The sequence below is a fragment of the Ornithorhynchus anatinus genome, chromosome 1 (assembly GCF_004115215.2).
Source record: "Ornithorhynchus anatinus isolate Pmale09 chromosome 1, mOrnAna1.pri.v4, whole genome shotgun sequence".
Classification (NCBI taxonomy): Eukaryota; Metazoa; Chordata; class Mammalia; order Monotremata; family Ornithorhynchidae; genus Ornithorhynchus; species Ornithorhynchus anatinus.
In genome coordinates this window covers 147,880,908-147,906,027 of record NC_041728.1, presented here as the reverse complement: position 1 = coordinate 147,906,027, position 25,120 = coordinate 147,880,908, and the positions used below count along the sequence as shown (strand labels likewise).

At 40.9% G+C, this 25,120-nt stretch overlaps 1 protein-coding gene across 5 annotated transcripts in view; it reads right to left on the bottom strand.

Annotated features, from left to right (window-relative positions):
- The window catches only part of ATP11B (ATPase phospholipid transporting 11B (putative)), a 146,921-nt gene that overhangs the window by 15,375 nt on the left and 106,426 nt on the right, over positions 1-25,120 (bottom strand). For all 5 annotated transcript variants that reach the window (XM_029073628.1, XM_029073637.1, XM_029073620.1 and 2 more), the window contains exons 21-28: positions 19,885-19,987; positions 16,950-17,095; positions 15,852-15,911; positions 13,255-13,382; positions 10,464-10,602; positions 6,756-6,821; positions 4,673-4,776; positions 2,496-2,661 (exon numbers count right to left, since the gene is read on the bottom strand). In XM_029073628.1, the coding sequence (XP_028929461.1) occupies positions 2,496-2,661; positions 4,673-4,776; positions 6,756-6,821; positions 10,464-10,602; positions 13,255-13,382; positions 15,852-15,911; positions 16,950-17,095; positions 19,885-19,987 (912 nt within the window). The remainder of the gene's footprint in view (positions 1-2,495; positions 2,662-4,672; positions 4,777-6,755; positions 6,822-10,463; positions 10,603-13,254; positions 13,383-15,851; positions 15,912-16,949; positions 17,096-19,884; positions 19,988-25,120) is intronic.

Below are 25,120 nucleotides of genomic sequence, written 5' to 3'. Positions count from 1 at the left end.
CTGCCACTGGCTTGGTGGGCCTCAGTTTACTCTTCTATAAAATGGGGAAAAGATGCCTGTTCACTTCCCTCTGAGGTTGTGTGCCTTGTGTAGGACAGAGACAGGCTTATCCAGTTGTCTTATATTTGACCCAGTGCTTAATAAATATCATTTAAAATATATTTGCTTACAAAATACAATTACTATTATCAATTTTCCTCTCTTATAAACCCCTCTAAACAAGCACTACCCAAATATATAAATGCTTTCTTTGCCAAAGTCAAAGGTTTAGCAGGGTGTAGGGATAAATTAAAAGTCACCCCACCACTCATTTTCTTAACTATAGTATTTACATTTTCTTTGAAAGTTCTATATATTTACTCATCAAGAGAGAAGAGTAAAAGGTGTCTCCAAAAGGTGAGGGTCATTTTTTTTTCACAATGAGAACTGACTAGGAACACTTAGATTGCTTTTTTCATTTGGCTTAAAACCAAAAATATCAGGATTTATGATTCATAAACCTAAATAAATATACATATCAGTGACTTATTCAAACTTGCTTGTCCCCTATATGATACATGATGTAATTTTTATTTAGAAGAGGGTTCATCTGGTAATGCTGAACCATACTTAAAAGTTAAAAAAAAAAAAAGGTACTCAGGGCTAACAAAGAGGCAGAAATTATAATTACCAATACATCACTAACAGCAGCAAAATTAAAGATTAAGAAAAGTGAATTGCTGGGCAAATTTAGATACTCTTCGCAATTAGGGTTTGAAAGTTTCGATAATTGGCATTTAAAATTATTGCTATAAGCAAAAACCTTAGCTAAAATATCAACAACTACATTAAAATCTCATTTGACCATTAACTGTTAATAAAACTAAGTATATATCTGTGTAGCAAATAGTACTGAGGTACACATAGTTGGGATAATTGTTAGCTACTATTTTATCCCTCTGTTTCAGCAAAAACACCAAACTTATTACTACTGGTTGTTACTGGAAAAACTTAGATGTTTTTAAACACTTTAGCATTTTCTAAGATCTAGAAATCCCAGCAACTTTTGGTAAAAGCACAAATTTAGGGAATGACACCTAGCAGTTGCTGCTTTTTTTTTTTAAAAAAAAGGTTTTATAAAAAAATTGATATTAAATAGAAGAGATTATGACATTTATTAATAGTTTAAGACTGAAAATTTTCATTAGTTATTATGATTTGCTAGCAAAATGAATAAGAATACATTCAAATATAGCAAGTATGTTGTTCATATTTTCTTGCTTTTTTTCTAAATACTTTCGTAAAGTATCTTCATGAAGTAATTATTGAGAGTACGTTTACTGAAACAAATAATAGTAAATAAAATGTTATGTTACACATTTTTAGTTGTTTTTTTTGTGGCATTTCCAATTACTGACTCTCCACACTACCACACCGAGAATTCATGTAGAACAATCAACCAATAGGTTCTTAATGTGTTCGTGGACTAGGAAACTGGATTGAACTAGATAGAATCAATTTTTAAAGGTAAGAATTAGCAAGAATCTGTTTTAACTATGAAGTAGCGATTAGTTTTTACTAAGGGATATATGGTTAAAACCTAGCTGTCACCCACCCAGCTCCCCCACCCCCTCAAAAAAGTAGTAAAATATCAGGTGTCAAGCTAGAAATTTTTTTTTCCCTTAAGTTGTTCTGATTTCTAATTCATTGTAGACAATTCTTGTTCTACTGGTTTGGGGTTTTTAGTTTTTATGAAGTAGAAAGGAAGCAACAGATTTTGGATTTTTCTGTGACACTGCCATGCCATTTCATGCCTCACAGCCTGGTTTATATAGCATAGTCAATCACAATTTCCAAAATGCAGATTATCTAGCTCCATGCACAAATCAGATGCACAAAATGCTTATTAAAAAATCTTTCTTCCTAAGACTTCCATATATTAACACCGTTACAAGAAAAACAAGTATTTACAGAAGACACTTTCTAAAAATATGACTTTTATACTAATTTCAAGGCTACCGGAAAAGAACAAGAGACAATAGGCATTGAACTTAATAAACATGGAAAATACACTGACTATAGATTAAAATTCCGTGATAGTAAAATTATACTTTCAATACACTTAACATTATCACTCGATTAGCTTCTACTAAAATACCCTTATTTCAAAATTGTCAAAAAACAGAATGCACGGAACTTTTTCCAGAATGAGAATAGATTTAAAAATTACCGTATAGAAACACAGATTTTTCTATTTTTATAGTTTCTGACAAATATATCTTTCAGCTACAAACATACAGACAACTAAATTAAAAACTCAACCGAATCATCAGTTTTTTTAAAAAGGATTATCTGAAAAGGCAGAATTACTTCTGAGAAATAATTCACACAGAAAAGGATACCTTTCTTCTGCCAAAAGAGAAATTTACAATACGAGTCATCATTCTGTCCAGTAGAAAAATAATAATGCCCTCCTTCAAATATTATGTATGCTGCACATAAAAACATAATGTTACCTGGGCCTTTTCAGTACTCGTAGGCTGAAGATGTCTATAAAGCACTTTCTTCACAACATCAAGAAACAGACAAATAACTACTATGATGATTATGGCAAACCAAGCAGAACCACTGGAGAGAAGCTGAACGAATACAAAGTACATGTCCTGGGTATGCAAAAATGGCCTGCAAAACGAAAAGTGGGCTTTACAACACTGGTAGATGAAAAGCTTAAAACTATAATGTAAAAAGAACGTTGGATTTCTAAAGGGACACAGGGCCTGTTCTTCTCATGTCCGGGTATTGTGTTGTTTAAGCACGTCTGTGTTCCAGAACAAGTCTCAGTACTCACCCTGTGTCTGATCCTGCGAGCACATGACTTACCGTTACAACACCGTGCCACAATTCTAGGTAGCTGTGTGTTATTGAAAGACATTCCCTAATTCTGCTGTCTTGTTTTCCAGGACTCACTCTAACTGATGAGGCCACTTCCTCAAATTGTCTGGCGCTGAAATCGATACTAGCAGCGTGGCTCAGTGGAAAGAGCCTGGACTGGGGAGTCAGAGGTCATGGATTCGAATCCCGGCTCTGCCACCGGGCAGCTGTGTGACTGTGGGCAAGTCACTTCACTTCTCTGTGCCTCAGTTCCCTCATCTGTAAAATGGGGATGAAGACTGCGAGGCTTACGTGGGACAACCTGATTACCCTGTATCTCCCCAGCGCTTAGAACAGTGCTCTGCACATAGTAAGCGCTTAACAAATACCAACATTATTATTATTACTAACTTATATTAACGACTAAAACCAACATATATTTAATGTATTAAAATTCACTCCAATTTAGCTACTTTTCACTGCAACTAGCTACTGTTAAAATGAACTAAATACTTTTATACCTTTTGGGGGGAACAGGAGCAAGAAGTCTTTAATTTTACGGGTATTCCTGCTCAATTCTTCAGAAATTACGATGGAAGACCAAGAACATCTTTTTCCTCAAGCATAAATGATAAATTTGTGAGAATAAGATAATCTAGAAGGAAATTCTGTGGGTAGCGATTAAGGTTGCCTGTTCAATAAAAAGTATTTCTCAAATGCAATTCTGACCAAACAGCAGGCTTTCTTCTATATCTAACTCAGCAAATAACTCCAATGAAAGTATTCAACGATGAGAATATTTATCAATTAATAGCCTTGGTGATATGTTTGGCATTGAAGTTCACATTACTTGAAGAGGCAAGAGTTTCTATTATGCAAAAGGAGTAACTTTACAAAGAGATTATCTAGCTCTTCAAATTAAGACCAATATATCAATGAAATAATAAGAAGTAAGGGGGAGGGCAGGAGGGATTTTCTAGGAGAAGGTTGGGAAGAAGCAGTTTTCATTACTAGATATGAAAACTGGTGCTTGACCAACCCACCGTGTTCAATGTTTTGGGTCAGGTTTTAAAAACCCAGTTCTCCTTAGGCTTACGCAGGCAATATCTGCCCACATTTATTTATGCACTTCCTCCATATATAATTTATATACAATTAACTGTACACTTATTTATTCCTGCTCATTTATTTGTATATGGGTTTATGACCACTTTCCCCATTAGTGTGTGAACGACTTTGTAGCCAGGGACTGGGTTAACTTGCTTCTCTTGTGCTTTCCCAAGTAATTAATACAGTGCATTGCATTCAGGGGGTTCTCAATAAATACGATTATTACTACAAAAGCAGCACCAGAGGGACTATCTTCTATAAGGGCCATTTTCCTAATACATATTAATAGGCATTAATTAATTCATTCATCAATCATATTTATTGAGCGCTTACTGTGTGCAAAGCACTCTTTCCTCTACACTAGCTATATAGCAAATTTATGGATTTGAATCTGCTACCAAAAGGGGTACTGTTCACCATTTGGAAATGGATTGTTTTACCCAATCCACTAAAATATTTAATTGTTCTAAAGTACATAAGACCTACTCAGGCATCAACAAATCTTTTAAGTCCACTAAGACTTAATATAAGTAATATAAATTAACAACTGGTGGTACTGAATAGTATTCTGATCACTAAATTGTTTTTTTTTTAACCTCCAAAGACCTCTTAATAAAAAATTCACAATTTTAGAGTATGCCCTATTTTAGCTGCAAGTAATAAAAATATCCTATCCCCCAGAACTTTATAATTTGGACACATAATCACTCACCAGATAATTCCCCCATAAAATAAGGAGAATATAAAGTAGAATACAATGGAACCCCAAGTAACAAAGTGGTTTATCCAGGTCCAGAAATGAGTCTCCAAAGCAATCTAAAACATTGAACATAACAGAAAAGGAAATTACACATTAAGAATGATTTTTTTCCCTCATTTTAGCCAATAATAGATAAAAATACAAATATACCAAGCAATTATATATTAGGTTTTTTTAACAGAAGCCTTATAGAGGTTTTTTAGAGAGGCAGCAAGGCTTAGTGGAAAGAGTACGAGGTTGGGAGTCAGAGGACGTGGGTTCTAATCCAGCCTCAGCCACATGTCTGCTCTGTGACCCTGGAGAAGCCACTTAACATCTCTGTGCCTTAGTTACCTCATCTGTAAAATGGGGATTGAGACGGTGAGCCCCTCATGGTACAACCTGATTACCTTGTATCTACCCTAGCACTTAGAACATTGCTTGGCACATAGTAAACGCTTAAATACCATAATTATTATTATTATTATTCTAAATTCTGGGGTAGATACAAGTGAATCAGGTTGGACACAGTCCCTGTCTCACATGGGGTTCACAGTACAAGTAGCTGGGAGAAGAGACCTAGAGGAAAGAGCATAGGTCTGGGAGAAAGAAAGTAGTAGTAGTTGTCTTATGCTGTCGAGTCATTTCTGACCCATAGCGACGCCATGGACACATCTCTCCCAGAACGTCCCACTTCCACTTGCAATCGTTCTGGTAGCGTATCCATAGACTTTTCTTGGTAAAAATACGGAAGTTGATTACCACTGCCTCCTTCCACGCAGTAAACGAATCTCTGCCTTCGACTCTCTCCCGTGCCGCTGCTGCCCAGCACAGGGAAGTTTTGACTTGTAGGAGATGGCTTTCCACTCACTAGCCACCGGCCAAGTTAGGAATGGAATGGGTAGGCCTCTCTTTGGCTCTCCCTCCTGTAGTCTAGACTGGTAGAGGACCGGAAACTCCCCAAGGCGCGACCCTGAGAGGGTAGGAGTCAGAGTAGCTGTGTTCTAACCCCAGCTCTGCCATTTGCTTCCTGGGTGGCTCTGGGCAAAACACTCATCTCTGTGCCTCGGCTTCGTCTGTGAAATGGGTACGCAAAACCTGATCTCCTTTTTAATTAAACTGCTAGCCCCATGTGGGACAGGGCCTATGTCCAGCCTGATTAATCTGTATCTATCCCAGCATTTAAAACAGTGCTTGGCACTTAGCAAGCACTTAACAAATACCACTATCATTGTTATTATTAACAGGCTAACAAAAAAATCCCACAAAGAAACAAGTTTCCCAAGCTAAATCTCTCCTCAGTCATAGCCTTTCCTCTATAGGCTTGAGATTCTAGGCTGAGAGAATGCTAGTTTATTATTAAAAGGTCACCAGCCTTACCTATTCACTATTACAAGCAAAGCAAAGGTAAAACACATTTCCTGACTGCAAGCCCCACGCGGAACAGGGACTGTGACCAACCCAGTTATCTTGCATCTACTGCAGTCCTTGAAGCATAGTAAACACTTAGAGCAGCGTGGCTCAGTGGAAAGAGCCCGGGCTAGGGAGCCAGAGGTCATGGGTTCTAATCCCGCCTCCGCCACTTGTCAGCTGTGTGACCCTGGGCAAGTCACTTAGCTTCTCTGTGCCTCAGTTGCCTCTTCTGTAAAATGGGGATTAAGACTGTGAGCCCTACGTGGGACAACCTGATGACCCTGTATCTACCCCAGCGCTTAGAACAGTGCTCGGCGCATAGTAAGAGCTTAACAAATACCAACATTATTATTATTAAACTGTAAGCTCTTTATACGCAGGGATCACGTCTACCAGCTCAGCTATATTGTACACATGCTCTCCCTACAGTAAGCACTGATTGATTATTAACTGATTATTATTACTGATTATCATTCTCTAGATTGTGGGCTCCTTGAAGGCAGGGATTGTGTCTATCGAGTCTGTCGTACTGTACTCCCCCAAGTGCTTAGGCATTGTTCTGCACACAGTTATCATCAAATACCACTGTTTGACTGCAAAAGAAACCAATTATTTGGCTTCCATTTCAACCGCAGTACCATACCTTTACTGTGACTGTAATAACCATTACCGTGAAGACCAAAGTGCCAAATGTCCAGTTTCCAAACATCTAAACAGAAAAGGGGATTAGAGTGCATCAAATAAGAAGATACAACTGAAGTAGTTTAAAATCAGCCATACTTAATACTGTTACTACCTATGTGATCTGTGCTGCACCTGTGTGAAGCAGTGTGGCTTAGTGGCAAGAGCCACGGCTTGGGAGTCAGAGGTCGTGGGTTCTAATTCCGGCTCCGCCACTTGTCACCTGTGTGACTTTGGGCAAGTCACTTCACTTCTCTGAGCCTCAGTTAACTCATCTGGAAAATCCCTACTTTAAGACTATGAGCCCCACATGATACAACCTGACTACCTTGCATCTACCTCAGTACTTAGTGCTTGGCACATAATAAGCACTTAACAAATGCCAGTATTATTATTATTATTATTCTTAGCCAAACAAATAGGACAAGTCAGAAAATGAGGAAACAACAGAAAGTCACAGCGTTTCCACTAAACAATAAATTTTCTAAAACTGGTTGTGTCACCACCAGCAACTCTTCCCAAATCTGTGTATTCTGGAGGCAGGAAAATAATCCCCAAATAGTAAAATCTCAAATGAAACAGGCTGATGAATGAAAAACTACCCTGCAACTAAAGAGGAGCTAGTCTCGTCAGCAAGAGAGAATCCTACTTTTAACGAAAAAATCTTAATTAAGGAACACTTTAGGTAAATTCCATTTAGAAATCCAGGATTCCAGAAAATTTTCCTATAAACGTTTAATCTTTTACAAAGTTCATGATTCAAAGAACTCAGTGTCCTTCTTGTAGTTAAATGTTTGCAATACTTTAGTTTACAAAGAGGACACTGCCAGGATTAACAAGCTCCCCATCTGAAACACACACACAAAACCAGACACAACTCAGTCTACGAAGCAGCTGCGTCCTTTCGCTTCTACTTTTAACACTGACTCATCCCTTCAGATGTACTGTTAGGATCTAATAATATTTTTAACTTTGAAACGAATGGAAAGTACTTTACGTAGCAATATCTACTATGCAAAAAATGCCAATCTGCATTTCCACCCTTCTTTTTCTTTGAGCTTTGGGGCTACAAACAGGCCAAAAGCTGCCTGCCACCTGTCCCATCGCTATTTGCTGCTGAACAAGATCAATTGTAAATCCAAGTATGTAGCTACAACCCAATGTGGGTTAATCTGGAACAAGTGCCTTTCACCCCCACCAATGCGCTCCACAGGTCTGGACCAAGATCGCCTTTAAAGTTTTAGAACTGACGGCGAACTATACTCCTGCAGCCTCCAGTTTCAAGGAGGGAAGAATAGGAACCTCGAATTCGGTGACGGCAATAATATTAGCGGCTGAAGTCGTAACCCTGCGGCTGCTTTCCTTACCTCCCTCCCATCTAACCACTGGCTCCAGGGGTGAGGCACCGGAGAGTACAATATTTTGTCTCTCTCACATTACGCACAACCTTTGTAATCACTGAATACTTCGTTATTTAATTTCTGAAACAAGGCTACGATTGAATCATTCATTTCTAGAAATAAACCTAGGAAATTTGTATTTCTCTAAAAAAAAAAGATCCGTTTCCCTCCGCCAATAATAACTTTGGGCTGGGAATTCAACTGCGTGAAAGTCGCCTCAGTTAACTCATGGGGAAATGTTTACACTGCTTTAAAAAAAGATTCTACGTCTTTCAACTTGGTGGAATACCAGATACAATATTTTGTATCTCTCACGCTTACCATTTGCTTGTTAGATTTCAATATCTGATAGCATGCACGGCATGAAAAGGGAAGGAATTGGGAAATGGGAGTAAGAAGGGGGATGGGGAGAAGTTAAAAAAAAACACCCAAAGATCAAGTTGTACAATAGTGGTTACAAACCCCACAATTAAATGAATCTTGGTTTAATTTAAACATCTCTCACCCCACAAAAAAATTAAGGCTTAACAATTATTCAGTACTTTATCATGCCATTTTTTTTCAGTCACATGAGATTCAAAAGATTATCCTCCTAATTTAAAGGTCTAGTAAGAACAAAAGCAAAACTTATTCCCTTTACTTTTCTATTATTATATTTTGTATATACTTGGCCCTTATAAGACACCACTATAGCCATGTGATATTTATAGCTTTCTGGAACAGTACTGACATTTAGATAACCACCAAAACAATGTGCAAAATAGGTTTCCAAATGGAAACAAGAAACTATAGGATGTGAACAATAAATTCACTGAGTGCAGTGCTTATTACAGTACTTGGCACCCTATAAGCACTCAATAAATACCACCGATTGATAAATATCTGCCAAGGTTTAACTTTAGAGAAGCAGCGTGGCTCAGTGGAAAGAGCCCGGGCTTGGGAGTCAGAGGTCATGGGTTCTAATCCCAGCTCTGCCACTTGTCAGCTGTGTAACTTTGGGCAAGTCACTTAACTTCTCGGTGCCTCAGTTACCTCATCTGTAAAATGGGGATTAAGAGTGTGAGCCCCACGAGGGACAACCTGATCGTCTTGTATCCTCTCCAGCGCTTAGAACAGTGCTTTGCACATAGTAAGCGCTTAACAAATGCCATAATTATTATTATTATTTTTATACTTTCCCTCCTATATTACCTTTCTTCACATTCCCTCTCACGGATGAGTTAAAATGTCCTTCATGGAACTGTGATGTACAGCTATGGTTTTCAAACTGTCATGAGTGTCAGTCTAAGTTTCTAGGGGAGGTGGCTGGAGGTTCGGTAAGATATTGATAATGGGGGACAATTTTCTTTTAAATGCCAGTTTTCCTTTCTTATTCTTTTTTTGTCATTGTTGTTGAATCTTAACAGAGGCAACTAGAGCGATAGCATGTTTTCAGCAGTGAAGTACTGATGATCACTGAAAAAAGAACTGGAGCCCATGCCTGAATCCAATGGCTCCTCCCTGTGGGGAGTCCCAGATGGGTGGGGACTGGAAATCTGCCAAGCTTGAGTCCCCAATATATCTGTTGCCCAGACTGGGTCTTCTAGGGTTGACACAAAACGTTTTAATACCACCGGACAGTCCCCAGCTCCCCAAGATGTGAAAAGGAACCACCTCCCCAATTGGGATCTGCACAGTGTACAGAGCTTAAACACGAAAATTTGACCATTTGTCATTCTACTGCAGTTTACTACTTCTCTTTCACTTCCTCATCTTTCCGACGTTTCCCCTCAAACTACATGATTCTTACGGCTTCTTTCCCTCTTTCCGTGTCTTCGTTCATCATTAAATGATTCATTTCATTAACTCATTGAATGAATCAGATTTCTTCATCCCGATTTTCCCCCTCTATCTCATCTTCCTCGTATCTGGTTGTGCAAGGAACAAAGTTGACAACTCCCTTTCCTTTCTTTCCCAACTCCCCAAGCTCTAGAGGGCAGAAAATGCTTAGTATCTCAGTAAATATCATGTAAGAGAAAGTCAAGAAAATTATTCTTTCCACCGTTAATTAACCGTTTTTGACTGCTTCATTTCAATTAACAACAGGGAGAGATTTAATGTCAAAGAATATGTGAAAAATAGGTTGTGTGCAATACATTACCTTTAAATTCAAAGCCTGGTATTTTACCTTTGAAACATTTTTGCTGAAAAAGATTGTTTTCTCAAAGTGAAAAAGGTATGATGAGGAGGTATTAAAGGCATTTTCAAAGGAACAGAATGTCTACCAGTACCTGGCCATTTCCCAACAGAGATGTGTCTTCTCCCATTAGAAGGTATGAGCCAAAAAAGAAAATGAAGGCATGGCTAAAACCCAGCAGAGTCCAATAAAGAAATGTTCTAATGCCCAGATGGGAATTTTTACTTATGTCTCTGTGGATTAAAAGGAGAAAAATAAAGTTTTAGCACACAAAATCATTATTATACTGCGAGCTAGTAATTTTGAAATTGAATGTGCCAAAACAGGATAGACTTTGATGTAAAATAAGTGATCGTGACAATCTTTGGAGAAAAGGGCAAATGAACTTCAAGAATTTAAGATACGTGATTCCCCAATTCATGATACTCACTTCTAACTGTTAAATAAAAAGCTTTATCAAGACATTCTGAGAACAGAGTTGAGCAAATTCTGCCTATATATAGGCAGTTTTGGAACTAACTGCATTAACTCTTTGAGGTCATCTCTTGGTATTATATTATTGTGCCCAATAAATACGACTGAATGAACGAATTGTACTCCATAGCCCGGCTTTTGGTCCAGTGGGAAGCACATGCAATTGAGTATCAGACCTCTGGGGATCTAGTCCCAGCTCTGCTAGTGAGGGAACGTCAACCAATAATGAAGACTTATGACCAAAAAACCACCAGGTGCACACCGCGACTAAGCTTGTTGTGGGCAGAGAATGAGTCTGTTTATTGTTATAAGCTACTCTCCCAAGCGCTTAGTATAGTGCTCTGCGCACATTAAGCGCGCAATAAATACAACTGAACCAACAGGTCCAGCTAAAATCCTGAAAATAGCTTGGCAAATGTGGGTATCATGTCTTTATGCTCTACTATTTCCTCTCTCTGTAATCTATTTAAATGTCGGTCTCACCCTGTGGCTTGGAAACTACTTGTAGGTAGGGAATGCATCTACCAACTCTACCGTACTTTCCCAAATGATAAGTACAGTGTTCTCTCTGCACACAGTACAGAAGCAGCATGGCCTAGTGGATAATAATAATGAGAATAATTGTGGTATTTGTTAAGTGCTTACTATATGTCAAGCACTGTACTAAGCTCTGGGGTGGATACAAGTTTATTGGGTTGGACACAGTCCCTGTCCCACGTGGGTCTCATGGTCTCAATCCTCATTTTACAGATGAGGCAACTGAGGCCCAGAGAAGTGAAGTGACTTGCCCAAAGTCACCGAGCAAACACGTCACAGAGCCAGGATTAGAATCTATGACCTTCTGACTCCCAGGCCCGTGCTCTATCCACTATGCCATGCTGTTCTCTAGGTAGAGCACAGGCCTAGGGGTTAGAATCCCAGCTCCACCACCTGTCTGCTGGGCGTGTGACCGTGGGCAAATCACTTCACTTCTCTGGGCCTCAGTTACCCATGTGGAAAATGGGGATTGACACTGTGAGCCCCATGTGGGGCAGGACTGTGTCCAATCTGATTACCTTGTAACTACCCTAGCGCTTAGAACCAGTGCCTGTTAAGGCATGTGTTAAGCCTACAGTGTTGATGAGACATCCAAGTAGGGTTTGTATCAAAGGCAGGAGGAAATGCGAGATTGCAATGAAGGAGAAAGGTCAGGACTGGAGAGAGAGATTTGGGAAGCATTCATTCAATCATATTTATTAAGCGCTTATTGTGTGCAGAGCTCTGTACTAAGTGCTTGGGAGAGTATAATCCAACGGGGAACAGACACATTCCCTGCTTACAATGAGTTTACGGTCTAGATGGCTGTGAAGAGATGGTAGCTGAAACTACAGGACTGAATGAGTTCTCCAGGGGAGTGGATGGAGGTGGAGAAAAGAAGGGGACCCAGAATACAATGGACTCCCACAGTTAGGGGGGATGGGAGGCAGAGTTGGAGGCAGGGAGGGAATAAGAGAGGAAGTAAGCGTTTCAGTGAGGTGTCAACCGATGGGATAGGAGGTGCAGAACGAGGGGTAGACTTTAAGAGGGGTAGACTTTAAGAGGAGGTGGGAGCTCTCTCATTGGAAGGGAGAGTCAAAGAGGGGGCAGGAGGAGAGTGGAACGGCAGAGCCTGCACACGGAAACACGGAAATTTGATTCAGGGAGATCACACCTGAAGGTTTCAATTTTACCACTGAACTAAGTGGCAAAGTCAATGGGGCAAGAGAGATTGGAGGCTGGCGGGCAGGAGGGCTGAGGAGGGAGTTAAACATCTAAAACAGCTGGGCAAAGGAGTCAATAATAATGGGGAAGTATTGTGCCTGGGAGGAGAGGAGAGAATTCAAGTAGGTGAAAAGGAATTTAAGATGGATGAGGTTGGCCGGATGTCTGGGTGGCCAGCTGTCTGGACTGCCATCAACTGCCATCTCTAAGGATAGATGTGTTCATTTAAGTATTTCAATGCTTAGAACAGTGCCTGGCACATAGTAAGCGCTTAACACATACCATCATTATTATCTAGATTTAGTATAGTGTTCTGCACACAGTAAGCACTCGACAAATACGATTGATTATTGTTCACAGATAATTTTCTGTCTCTTTCATTAGCGTGGACGCTCCTTGTGGACAACGAATGTATCGCTCACTTACTTTCTACTTCCTAAGCGCTCAGTACAGTTCACTGCATCAAGTTGGTGCTCAGAAACTGCTAATCCTGCTACTATCATTAATGAGAGTTACTCATTATATTCAGTGTTCTACTGAATTTCAAGAAGTTTGGGGAACCATAGATATAGTCATTAAAAGCATCTGTAAATCACAAAGCAGGTAGTTCACCACTATTTAAAATATTCTGGAAAGCTATATTAGTTCCATAGATATGAGAATGTACCTACCGATAGAGAGTAGGCTTGCTCTGTAACACGTGAGGGTGTACGTGCTGTTCAAAGAGACTGTACATCAGTATAGGTAACGAAGTAAAACAAATATTGTACAAAGTCAGGTACACGCTGTCGTATAATGTCTGGAAACAGAAATATATTGATATTTTGAGGTTTTGAATGGTAATGTCAAACAGGACAGTACACTTGAGGAAAAAATTGATTATACACACACGGTGCTTTGAACCATAAACCAAAAGTTCTACTCTTTTTTGACTGCTTCAAAGACGTCAGAATATTCTGCTCTGAAAATTACCTTACAGATTTATAGTGGAATTAGTATACAGCCTAAATTAAGAACTATCAGAGTGAGGTTTTGAATATTTTCACTGTAATTAAGATTAAATAACATTGTAACTCACATCGAATGTCTCAGCACGGAAAGCTTTAAAGATTTTAGCTTCAAAATGTATTTTACCTAATTAATGGGGCTCTTTAAGTTCCACTAGTCTCCATCATGCTGCCTATGATAGTATACCATAAGCCCATTGTGGGCACGGATTGTCTCTTTTATTGCTGAATTGTACTTTCCAAGTGCTTAGTACAGTGCTCTGCACACAGTAAGCGCTCAATAAATACGACTGAATGAATACCATAAGTTTTAATGAGGATGTCAGACGGAATGAAAGGAGATCACAAATAATACTGCACGGAAGCAGTATCTTGAAACTTAAATTCGAACTGCGTTTTAAAGGTTCATTTGATTGTCGTTAAAAAAGCATTTGAGAATTATTTCCCATCTGAAATCAATCACCATTTTAGCCTGGATCAAAGGCTGGCAGGAAGGCAGCCTGCTAAAGGAAGGTAACCATTTAGTACGACTATCTCTTCCCTGCTCTCCTTCCAAGAAACCCAAACACTATTAAACACGAACATGACTTAGAAGGAAGACCTAGGGCCTAGCAAGGCCAAAATGGTGCATCCAAATTTACAGGTAAGGGGACCATAAAAGGGAATCAGTGAGCAAGTATTGTAGCAACTGGGACTTAAGTAATTGCACAGAAAAGTGACAACTTTGGGAGAAAACGTGGTCTAGTGGAAAGAGCACAGTATTGGGAGTTAGAAAGCTTGAGTTCTACTCCTGACTCTGTCCCCTGTCTGCTGGGTTACCTCCGGCATGTCACTTAACTTCTCTATGCCTCAGTTTCCTCACTGATCAAATGGGGATAAGATATATATTCCACCTCCCTACTGGATGGTGGGTTATGTAGAATGGAGGCTGTCCGATCTGCTGATCAGAGAAGCAGCGTGGTCTAGTGGATAGAACACGGGGCTGGGAGTCAGAAGGACCTGGGTTCTAATCCCAGCTCTGCCATTTGTCTTCTGTGTGACTTTGGTTATGTCACTTAACTTCTCTGGGCCTTTGTTCCCTCATCTGTAAAATGGGGATTAAGACTGTGAGCCTCCATGTGGGACAAAGACTGTGTCCAACCCAATTTGCTTGTACCCACCCCAGTGACTACTCCGGTGCCTGGCACATAGTAAGCATTTAACAAATACCACAGTTATTACCTGCCCATCTTGTATTATCCCAGGGCACAGCACACTAAAAGCCAAGTATTGATTATTTCTTAATAATCACAAATCTATCAGACCTCAGCTTTCCCACCTCTAAAGCACCCCCAAAATCCTACCTCCTCCAATGACCCTTTCCAACTGATCAGCACCCCAAATCTCATCAACCCCATCTCTTGCCTTTATGTATTCCTTTATTTGCATCCTCACCACTTGTGTTTTTTGATGTACATATATATATATATATATATATATATACACACACACACAAACATTTATATATATATATACATATATAAACACATACACATTTTTATATATATACACACACACATCTATACATACACACGAGTATATATATACACACACACACAGCATATATATTTATATATACATCCCAATGTTCAACTATGCATATACTCATTCATTCAATAGTATTTATTGAGTGCTTAGTATGTGCACAGCACTGTACTGAGCTCTTGGAATGTACAATTCGGCAACAGATAAAGACAATCCCTGCCCAATGACGGGCTCACAGTCTAAACGGGAGACAGACAACAAGGCAAAACGGAACAAAACAAAACAAGACATCAAGATAAATAGAATCAAGGAGATAGACACCTCATTAACAAAATGAATAGGGTAATAAATAATATATACAAATGAGCACAGTGCTGAGGGGAAGGGGGAAGAGCAGAGGATGGGGGGGAAGCAGAGGAGAGGGAGAGCAGAGGGAAAGGGGCGCTCAGTCTGGGAAGGCCTTCTGGAGGAGGTGAGCTCTCAGCAGGGCTGTGAAGAGCCCTATACATTTGAACGTTCTATTTTATTCCTTCTGATTTTCCTGCTTGTATTTCTCTATCTGTATCTCCCATTAGGTGACTGAACTTCCTCAGGGCAGGGAATGAACTTCGCTTCTGGTGTACTTTTCAAGTGATTAAAATACGTGTGTGGTACTCATGAGCATTCAATAATTACCATTACTACAATTGCTATGTATTTCTTTTAAAAGGAAAAAGTAACCAAATCTATTTACTTACTTGTTGTGAAAACAAACAAAAGAACTGATATAAAAACTGCGGTGTAATAAAACACACATTCTGAAAAACAAGATCAAAAGAGATTTTCTATTAGGAATGTTTAAGTCTGAAAATGAATTCTTGTGAAATTACATTATTCTTGACCCGAAGTATCTGTTACTGTGCTTGCCTGTGCACCCACTCCCACTAAATTTACATTTACTGAGTGCTTACTGTGTGCAGAGCACTGTAATAAGCGCTTAGGAAAGTTTTTTTGAGTAAACTACTTCTCTATGTCACCCCAGGTGCCCTTACTGTGAAAATATAGGCTCATGGCTAGATGAGAAAGATGAGAATTTGGTCCAAGTAAGACAGGAAAGTAAAATGTGGAGTAGGAATCAAAATTCAAATCTTCTTGATTGCAGCTGGTTAACTGCAGTATCATCATTTTCTACCTTTACAGGAACTATTCACCCAGTGTATAACATACAACTTAATTACATTAAATGAAGCTAAAAAAAACCCCCCAAAATCCTTCCATCAAAGTCTGTAATTTGAAATTTGCATAAAAATCAAACATGTTTCTCCTCCATCATTCACATATGGTACAAAAATCTGAGGAATTTACGGCAGGACAAAACCCACCAGATGTTTACGCCTCATATGCAATGTCTTCAAAAATAAGATCTTTTGTTTTCAAAAGATCACGGTATTCTTAATTCAATAACACCTCTTTTCAATGAGCTCATTCGTAACTAAACTCTCTGCGTGTTCAAACTTCTCTTAGGTTCCAGTAACTAACCAGTGAATTTACTATATTTTTCAAAGAACAGATACCCCCTCCCCCAGCCCCCAAACTGTTCTCTCCACTTTCGTTTTAAAGAAATTCTGGGTTAGTTGTAAAGTTAGAAGAGCACGAGATTATAGCACTACATCGTTCAGCAAAAATTGAGTGTTGTTGCCCCAACAGGACACAGTATCAAATAATCCATTCATCCAAGCTTCCAGCTGTTATCAATTGTAAAAAAAGGTCTTGAAATATGCTGCGGTGATCCAAGTCTTTAAGAGAAACCATGTTATGACACTATTGAAATGGCGATATTTTTTCTCTCAACTTACCTTATAAAAAAAGTACTGTACAAGGGTTGCTATTCTAATATAGTAAAAATGGCCATGGACAAAAAGCAACTTGGAAAGGAATTTAAATCTTGCTATTGCATAGTCACTGTTTCTTACAGCTTGCCTGCCTTCTTTCCCCATGATTCCTGCAAAACAGAGGTCACAAAATTAAATCCAATAAAAAGGAAGCGTATCAGAAAGATAAATTTACAAGAGTCTGTTTTTAAATGTCAAACACTCAGAGGTACCCCTCTCAGGGTCGCACCTGGAGAGTCTGCAGTCCTCCACCAGTCTCAGCTACGGGAGGGAGAGTCAAGCGGAGGCCTACCCATTCCACTCTTAGCTTGGCCAGTGCCTAGCGAGTGGAAGGCCATCTGCTACAAGTCGAAACTCCCCTGTGCTGGGCAACTGCGGCACGGGAGAGAGTCAAGGGCGGAGACTCGAGTCTACTGCTTGGAAGGCGGCAATGGTAAACCACTTCCGGATTTTCACCAAGGAACCTCTCTGGATCCGCTACCAGAGGGATTGCAGATGGAGAGCGGGCCGTTCCGGGAGAGATGGGTCCCTGGTGTCGCTATGGGTCGGAAACGACTTGATGGCATAAGACAAGACTCAGAGGTGGCTTGGGTTCAAACTCATTTCTTAGCTGTCTTCTTTCTCAGCACTTCTGCAGGGAAGCTTCGACAGGGAAGCAGTGTGACCTAATGGAAAGAGTTTAGGCCTGGGTTCTAATCCCATTTCTCTCATTTTGTCTGCTGTGTGATTTTGGGCAAGTCACTTAACTTTTCTTTGCCTCAGTTACCTCATCTGTAAAATGGGGATTAAGACCGTGAGCCTTCTGTGGGACAGGGGCTGTGTTCCACCTGATCGTCTTGTATCTACCCCAACACTTAGGACGGTGCCTAGCGCGTAGTAAAGGCTTAACAATTGGGGTGCTTCTCTGTGCTTCAGTTACTGTAACTATAAAATGGGGATTAAGACTGTGAGCCCCATGTGGGACATAGTCTGTGTTCCATCTGATTCTGTATCTACCGCAGTGCCTAGTACTGATGCTGTGTCTGGCATATAGTACTTAACCATGAAAACATTCTCATTACATTTCCAAAATAGTATTTTGTGACAGAAGACATTTTGAGAAAAACGGTCACAAATACATTTAAACCAATATTAAAACATATGACATTCATAGCCACAGTAAGGCTACAGGCTGCTATACAATTTCAGAAATAATCATATGGGATTCACATGTCATTGAACATCAAAGGAAGCACCACGAAATTTAGACAGTAGCAAAAACTAAGAATTATTGTACTGGGCTGGTGATATGGGAAGAGGAAAAGGAAAACAACTTCACTACCCAGATGAAGATCACTACAATAAACTTAGAGTATTTTAGAAACACCAAAATTAGCTAATATATATACTCAGTAGTGTTAAGGTTGAAAGCGGTTGTAACCAACTATCAAGATACATAATTCAATTTGGATTTGGAAAATTAAATGACAATAATTAAGGAAAAAAGTCCTTTCATTTGTAGACCTAAACCATGCAACTATAATAACGATAATAACAATGAATAGATGAATAATGATGGTATTTGTTAAGCGATTACTATATTTCAGTAACTGTTTAATTACTGAGGCAGATAAAAGCTAAGCTAATCAGGTTGGACACAGTCCCTGTCCCACTTGGGGCTCAAAGACTTAATCCCCATTTTACAGATGAGGTAACTGAGGCCCAGAGAAGTGAAATGACTTGACCAAGGTCACACAGCAGACCAGTGGCAGAGCCGGGATTAGAACTCAGGTTCTTCTGACTCCCAGGCACGGGCTCTATCCACTCGATCATACTGATTCCCCAGCTAAAAGTTCCTTGGACAAGGATGTGTTCAGTGACTTGATATGAACCATAATTCCTGTTTTTGTCTGGAAAATATGAGAAAACCTTCTAAGACTGCAATCATCCTCTTCTTTAAGAGAGACAAAAAATGGGAAACTGCACTTTCATTTTGGGTTCCTACAATATGTATTTAGCGATTGACTCCAGGCACCTTTCTTAATTACAATCAGGTAGAAGCCAAGTAACGTGAAGTGTTACTCAAAAAAGAAGCATCCTGTCAAGTTTGGGGCTGATTAATCTATTTTTAAATGATAGTATGCACGAAAGTGCATTGAATCATGAAGAGGTTTCAGAGTCACTAAGTGAATGTCTGGATAAAAAAGTAAAGTGAAATCAGAACGAAGCACCTTACTGTTTCAAAGTTAAGTACCCATTTAAAGGAGTATTGTTCTTTTATTGCATCCTAGCACCTTTTCCTGTCATTTTAATATTGTTTCTGAAGTAGTGCCAGGCTGAGAAGACTTGAGTTCACTCAACGCTGGATGAATAGGAGACATTATTCAGCAAATGGGAAGACGTAATAAAAATCAAAGGACGAATCAAAAGTTTAAAAACATCCTTACCTTTTTTTTTTCAAATAATACACTTTGACAAGAGACAAGTTTAAAATATTTCATATTCACACACATTCACTGTGCCACATCTCTAGACTATGAGCTCGTTGTGGGCAGGGAATGTGTCTGTTTATTGTCGTACTGTACCCTCCCAAGTGCTTAGTACAGTGCTTTACGCACTCAATGAATATGATTTAATGAATCAATTTTGAAAACAATGTTCTTGGGAAATGAGGAAATTTTCTCCTGACAATACAAACTCGGCCGCCCTCTCCGATATGGATATGGCACCCTGTCCAACCAGATGAAATGGCTTTGGGCGCATGCTCAAAGAATGGGAATGGGTGAATAATATGGCAAAATCTTTCTAAACATGGGGATTGCCAGCATGCAGGACTTTACATTATAACAGAACTGCCCCAAAACGTAAAAATACTATGCATTCATATCAACTTTAAAAATTTATTTTTAAAAAAAGTTACCGATGCCAACGTGTGCCTCTTGTATCATGCTTACATCATTAGCACCATCACCAATGGCTAATGTTATTGGTTTCTCTGGAGAGGTTTTTAACAGTCGCACTACCTGAAAGGGAGCACATTTTGATTAGACATTTTTGAAATGATCCTAATTTGCCCATTTCTGAGCCATTTAAAGTTATTAACCTGAAATTATCTACTGTATAGTAACACATGATCATACTAACTGGTGCATGCATAATACCAATACCAAAGTACTTTGCTTTGAAGATTGGTTTTTACAGGGACTTTGAAATGAGAGACGAGGAAAGTTTTTCAAAAATTAAACCAAATAATCCTTGAATCTAAGGACGGGAAGCAAGATGAATTTATCTGGATGCATCTAAAGGCGTAACTGAAAAAAAGTGATCCGTGAGCCTCCAAAATTCAACTAAATTTGCTTATGAATGCCTATGACATTTTTAGAATTTAAAAGATACTTCTTCCTGAGGAAAAATTACAGAAAAGAGGAAAACATGAGGCTGTTTCTCGGTTTTTAAATGAGGCAGAAACTATTTATTTAGCATCCAGAGTTTGCATAACAGTGTATGAGAAGTTTCAAATAGACCAGAAAAAGTAATTACACATAAATGTAAGGAAGGATGGGCCCTACTACATCTGAAATATACTAAATGATTCAGTATCCCAAATTGTAATGTCTCACATAAAATCTCACAAAATGATTACGCTTCCTTCATTTCCTCAAGCAGACTGCAGAAGTACTACCAGGAAATGATGTCTGAATACCTTCGAGTTGTCTGCTTTTAGGAAAAAGAAGCATTTATGAATGGTAATACTCAGAGTAATAAATAGTATTGAAAAGCAACATGGCTTAGCGGAAAGTCTACGGGCCTGGCAGCCAGAGGACTTGGGTTCGAATTCTGATTCCGCCACTCGTCTGCTCTGTGACCTTGGGCAAGTCAATTTCTCTTTGTCTCAGTTACCTCAATGGTGAAATGAAGATTTAGACTGTGAATCCCATGTGGACATGGACTGTGTTCAACCTGATCTGCCTGCAACATTATCTATCCCAGCACTTAATTCAGTCCCTGGCACAGAGTAACCGCTTAACAAATTCCATTTAAAAACGTATTAGGAAGCAAAGTCTTAAAAAACCAAGGTGGAAGAAAGTCTAGTAAAGTGCAAATGGCACTTCCCAAAATTCAAAATAACCAAACATACCAGCATTGCCAACTCAAATTGATCTGCTCAACACAACAAGCTTATAGTTCATTAACTCGAGGGTAGGGATCATGTCTATTAATAATAATAATAATGATAATCATGGTATCTGTTAAGAACTTACATGCCAGGCACTGTACTAAGCAAACCGGGTTGGACACAGTCCCTGTCCCATGTGGGGTTCACAATCTTGACCCCCGTTTTACAGATGAGGTAACTGAGGCCCAGAGAAATGAAATGACCTATCCCCAAGTCACACAGCAGAAAAGTGGCAGAGACAGGATTAGAACACATGACCTTCTGACTCCCAGGCCCGTGCTCTATCCACTGCACCACGCTGCTTCTCTATTAACTTTATTGTACTCTTTCCCAGCACTCAGTCTTACGCTTGGCCGAGAATAGGCACTCAGTAAATGTATTTATCTGTACTGTGAGCAAGTGGAGAGGGATGTGATGCCACGACTGTTTTGGTAGTCTGCTCTTGCCCACTTCATGTACATGCTAATAATGGTGACACCTCCACAGTGTTCCGATATATTGAGGAAAGATTAAGGACGTTTAAGATACGTTTTAAAATAAAATATCTTGTGCGGCATCATTATGTTTTTCCTACCATGACTGAATGTGATGACCAATGACAGAACTAGACCAGGTTAGGAAGCGCAGCTGCACCACATACGTAATAATAACGATGATGATGGTATTTGTTAAATGCTTATTACGTGCCAAGCACTGTTCTAATAATGTTGGTATTTGTTAAGCGCTTACTATGTGCCGAGCACCGTACTAAGCGCTGGGGGAGATACAGGGTAATCAGGTCGTCCCACGTGAGGCTCACAGTTAATCCCCATTTTACAGATGAGGGAACTGAGGCACAGAGAAGTTAAGTGACTTGTCCACAGTCACACAGCTGACAAGTGGCAGAGGCCGGGAGTCGAACTCATGACCTCTGACTCCGAAGCCCAGGCTCTTTTCCACTGAGCCACACACTGAGATAGAAGGTAATCAGGTTGGACACAGTCCCTGTCCCATTTGGCGTTCACGTTCTTAATCCCCATTTTACAGATGAGGCAACTGAGGCCCAAAGAAGTGCATTGACTTGCCCAAGGTCACAAAGTAGACAAGTGGCGATGCCAGAATTGGAACCCAGGTCCTTCTGACTCCCCGGTCCATGCTCTATACACTAGGCCACGTTGCATATCTGGGCATTCGGGGCATAAAAACACCTACTCCTTCTGCTTAAATAATTTATATCCCAGACATCTAGGTCCTTGCAACTCCTGAACTGGATAGAATAGCTGATTTTGCTCAAATTTTGGGTACTCAAAGGACTGGGGCATTCTGGGAAAGTCAAATATCAAGGGCACCTATATAATTTTTTGTACTAAAATAAAAGATAATAATAATGTTGGTATTTGTTAAGTGCTTACTATGTGCAGAGCACCGTTCTAAGCGCTGGGGGAGATACAGGGTAATCAGGTCGTCCCACGTGAGGCTCACAGTTAATCCCCATTTTACAGATGAGGTAACTGAGGCACAGAGAAGTGACTTGCCCACAGTCACACAGCGGACAAGTGGCAGACCCGGGAGTCGAACCCATGACCTCTGACTCCGAAGCCCAGGCTCTTTCCACTGAGCCACGCTGCACTGAGGAGAAACATGCATGCCCCAGGCTTCACATTTCCAGTGTTCCTTCAATAATTTTTTTGTTTCCTGTTCCCGGAATGGTGACCGACATGACTATCCAGACCTAATGCAAACGTGAGCCCGCTGTTGGGTACGGACTGTCTCTGTTTGTTGCTGAATTGTACTTTCCAAGCGCTTAGTAAAGTGCTCTGCACACAGTAAGTGCTCAATAAATACGACTGATTGCAAAAGTAGAAAATGGACCCCTCGCCGCCATGAGGGTCTTGTCTGACGTCCATTTTATCCCCCACCACCTGTTTCCCAGCTCCTCTTCGCCCGGTTGCTTCGCTGGTCTCTGTCTCCCAGGGGTCGGACTCCACAGACTCTACGGCTGCCTCTTTGGGTCCCTGCTCGGTCCCGGGCTCTTCGGGAGTTCCAACAGTGCTTGGCACTTAGTAAGCGCTTAGCAAATGTCATCATGATTATTATTATCCCCAAGTGCAGCTGCCAACATCAATCAACGGGACTGTTTGAGCCCTGAACCAGGGCGCTTGGGAGAGTACAATACAAATAGATGGGTCATGGGTTCTAATCCCAGCTCCGCCTCTTGTCTGCTGTGTGACCTTGGACAAATCACTCCACTTCTCTGGGCCTGAAGTACCTCATCTGTAAAATGGAGATTAAGGCAGGTAGCCAGATGTGGGACAGGGACTGTGTCCAACCCAATTTGCTTGTATTCCCCTCCAGAGCTTAGTACAGTTCCTGGCACATAGTAAACGCTTAACAAATACCCCAATTATAATTATTATTAAGTACAGTGTAACAGTACAATGCACTTTTCCCTTCTCTGTCGAGTGTAAACTCCCCTGTACGTAAGGATGAGTCCACACTTCTCTCCTCTGCCCGGCTCTTCTTTCTACAAAAATGTTCAGGACATAACATTCCGCCCCCCCCCCCCCCGCCCCCCCCCCCCCCCCCGCCGCTTCAAAAAACCTCCAGTGGTTTCCCATCCAGCTCCGAATTAAACAAAAACTCCTCAGCATTGATTGGCTTTTAAAGTAGTTCATCACCTTGCCTCCTCATACCTCGCTTCTCTCCTACAACCCAGCCCGCACACTTTGCTCCTCTGGTGCCACTAACCTTCTCACTGTTCCTCGATCTTGCCAATGTCACCACCGACCCCTGGCCCACGTCCTGCCTCTGGCCTGGAACGCCTTCCCGCCTCAAGTCCCACAGACAATTACTCGTCCCCTCTACAAAGCCTTTTTGAAGTCCCATCTCCTCCAAGAGGCCTTCCCATAAGCCCCACTTTTCCTCATCATAAGCCCCACTTTTCCTCATCTCCCGCTCCCTTCTGTGTGTCTCCCTGCCTCCCTCCCTTTTCTCTGCCCCCGCCCCAGCCCCACACAACACTTATTATGATTATGTTGTCTTGTTTTGGTCCGTCCGTCTCCCCCGATTAGACTGTGAGCCCGTCATGGGGCAGAGATGGTCTCTATCTGTTGCCCAATTGTCCATTCCAAGCGCTTAGTACAGTGCTCTGCACATAGTAAGCGCTCAATAAATACTATAAATACTACAGCGCCCGGCTGTACCGTATTTTACCCTCCCAAATGGTTCCTAAGTGCTCCATAAATGTCACTGGCTGATCGGCGCTTCCCCTTCACTCCCCACCTGAGGCTGTGGGAATTAGTAATAATAATAATTAATAATGATGGTATTTTGTTAAGCACTTTCTACGTGTCAGGCCCTGTACTAAGCGCTGGGGTGGATACAAGCAAATCGGGCTGGACACAGTCCCTGTCCAGCGTGGATCTTGCAGTCTCCATCCCCATTTTACAGATGAGGTAAGGGAGGCCCAGAGAAGTGATTTGTCAGCCAGCAGACAAGTGGCAGAGCCGGGATTAGAACCCATGACCGTATGACTCCCAGGCCCATGCTCAGAGCCTGCACACGGCGTTGTTGCCAGCTGCCCCTACCTTTCCCTTCCTGCTCCTGCTCTTCGTCCCGTCTCTCCACCCTAGCCCAGCCTGGGGCACGGACAGACCGGAGCAGGACGGGGACAGCGGTCCCCCATCCTCAAACTGTCTTCGCCTGCTGGGACGCGCCCACGGGGGAACGAGCCGAAAGGGCCGATGGGAAAATGGAGGGGCAGCGGGAGGTCCTGGTGGCTCCGCGGCCCCGACGGCAACTCAAATTCAAACGGAGAAAATAATAGTGGGGGGGGGGGAGGCTGGGGAGACGGCGACCCATTTCAGGGTTCAAGGAGGGGCAGAAGAGCTACTAGGAACTGGGGAACGGAAAGATTGAGGGGGTGGGTCTGGGAGGGGGCGGTCACTTCCTGTACAATTTTTATTTAACTGCCGGCCTCAGTGATTACATCAGGGGGCTG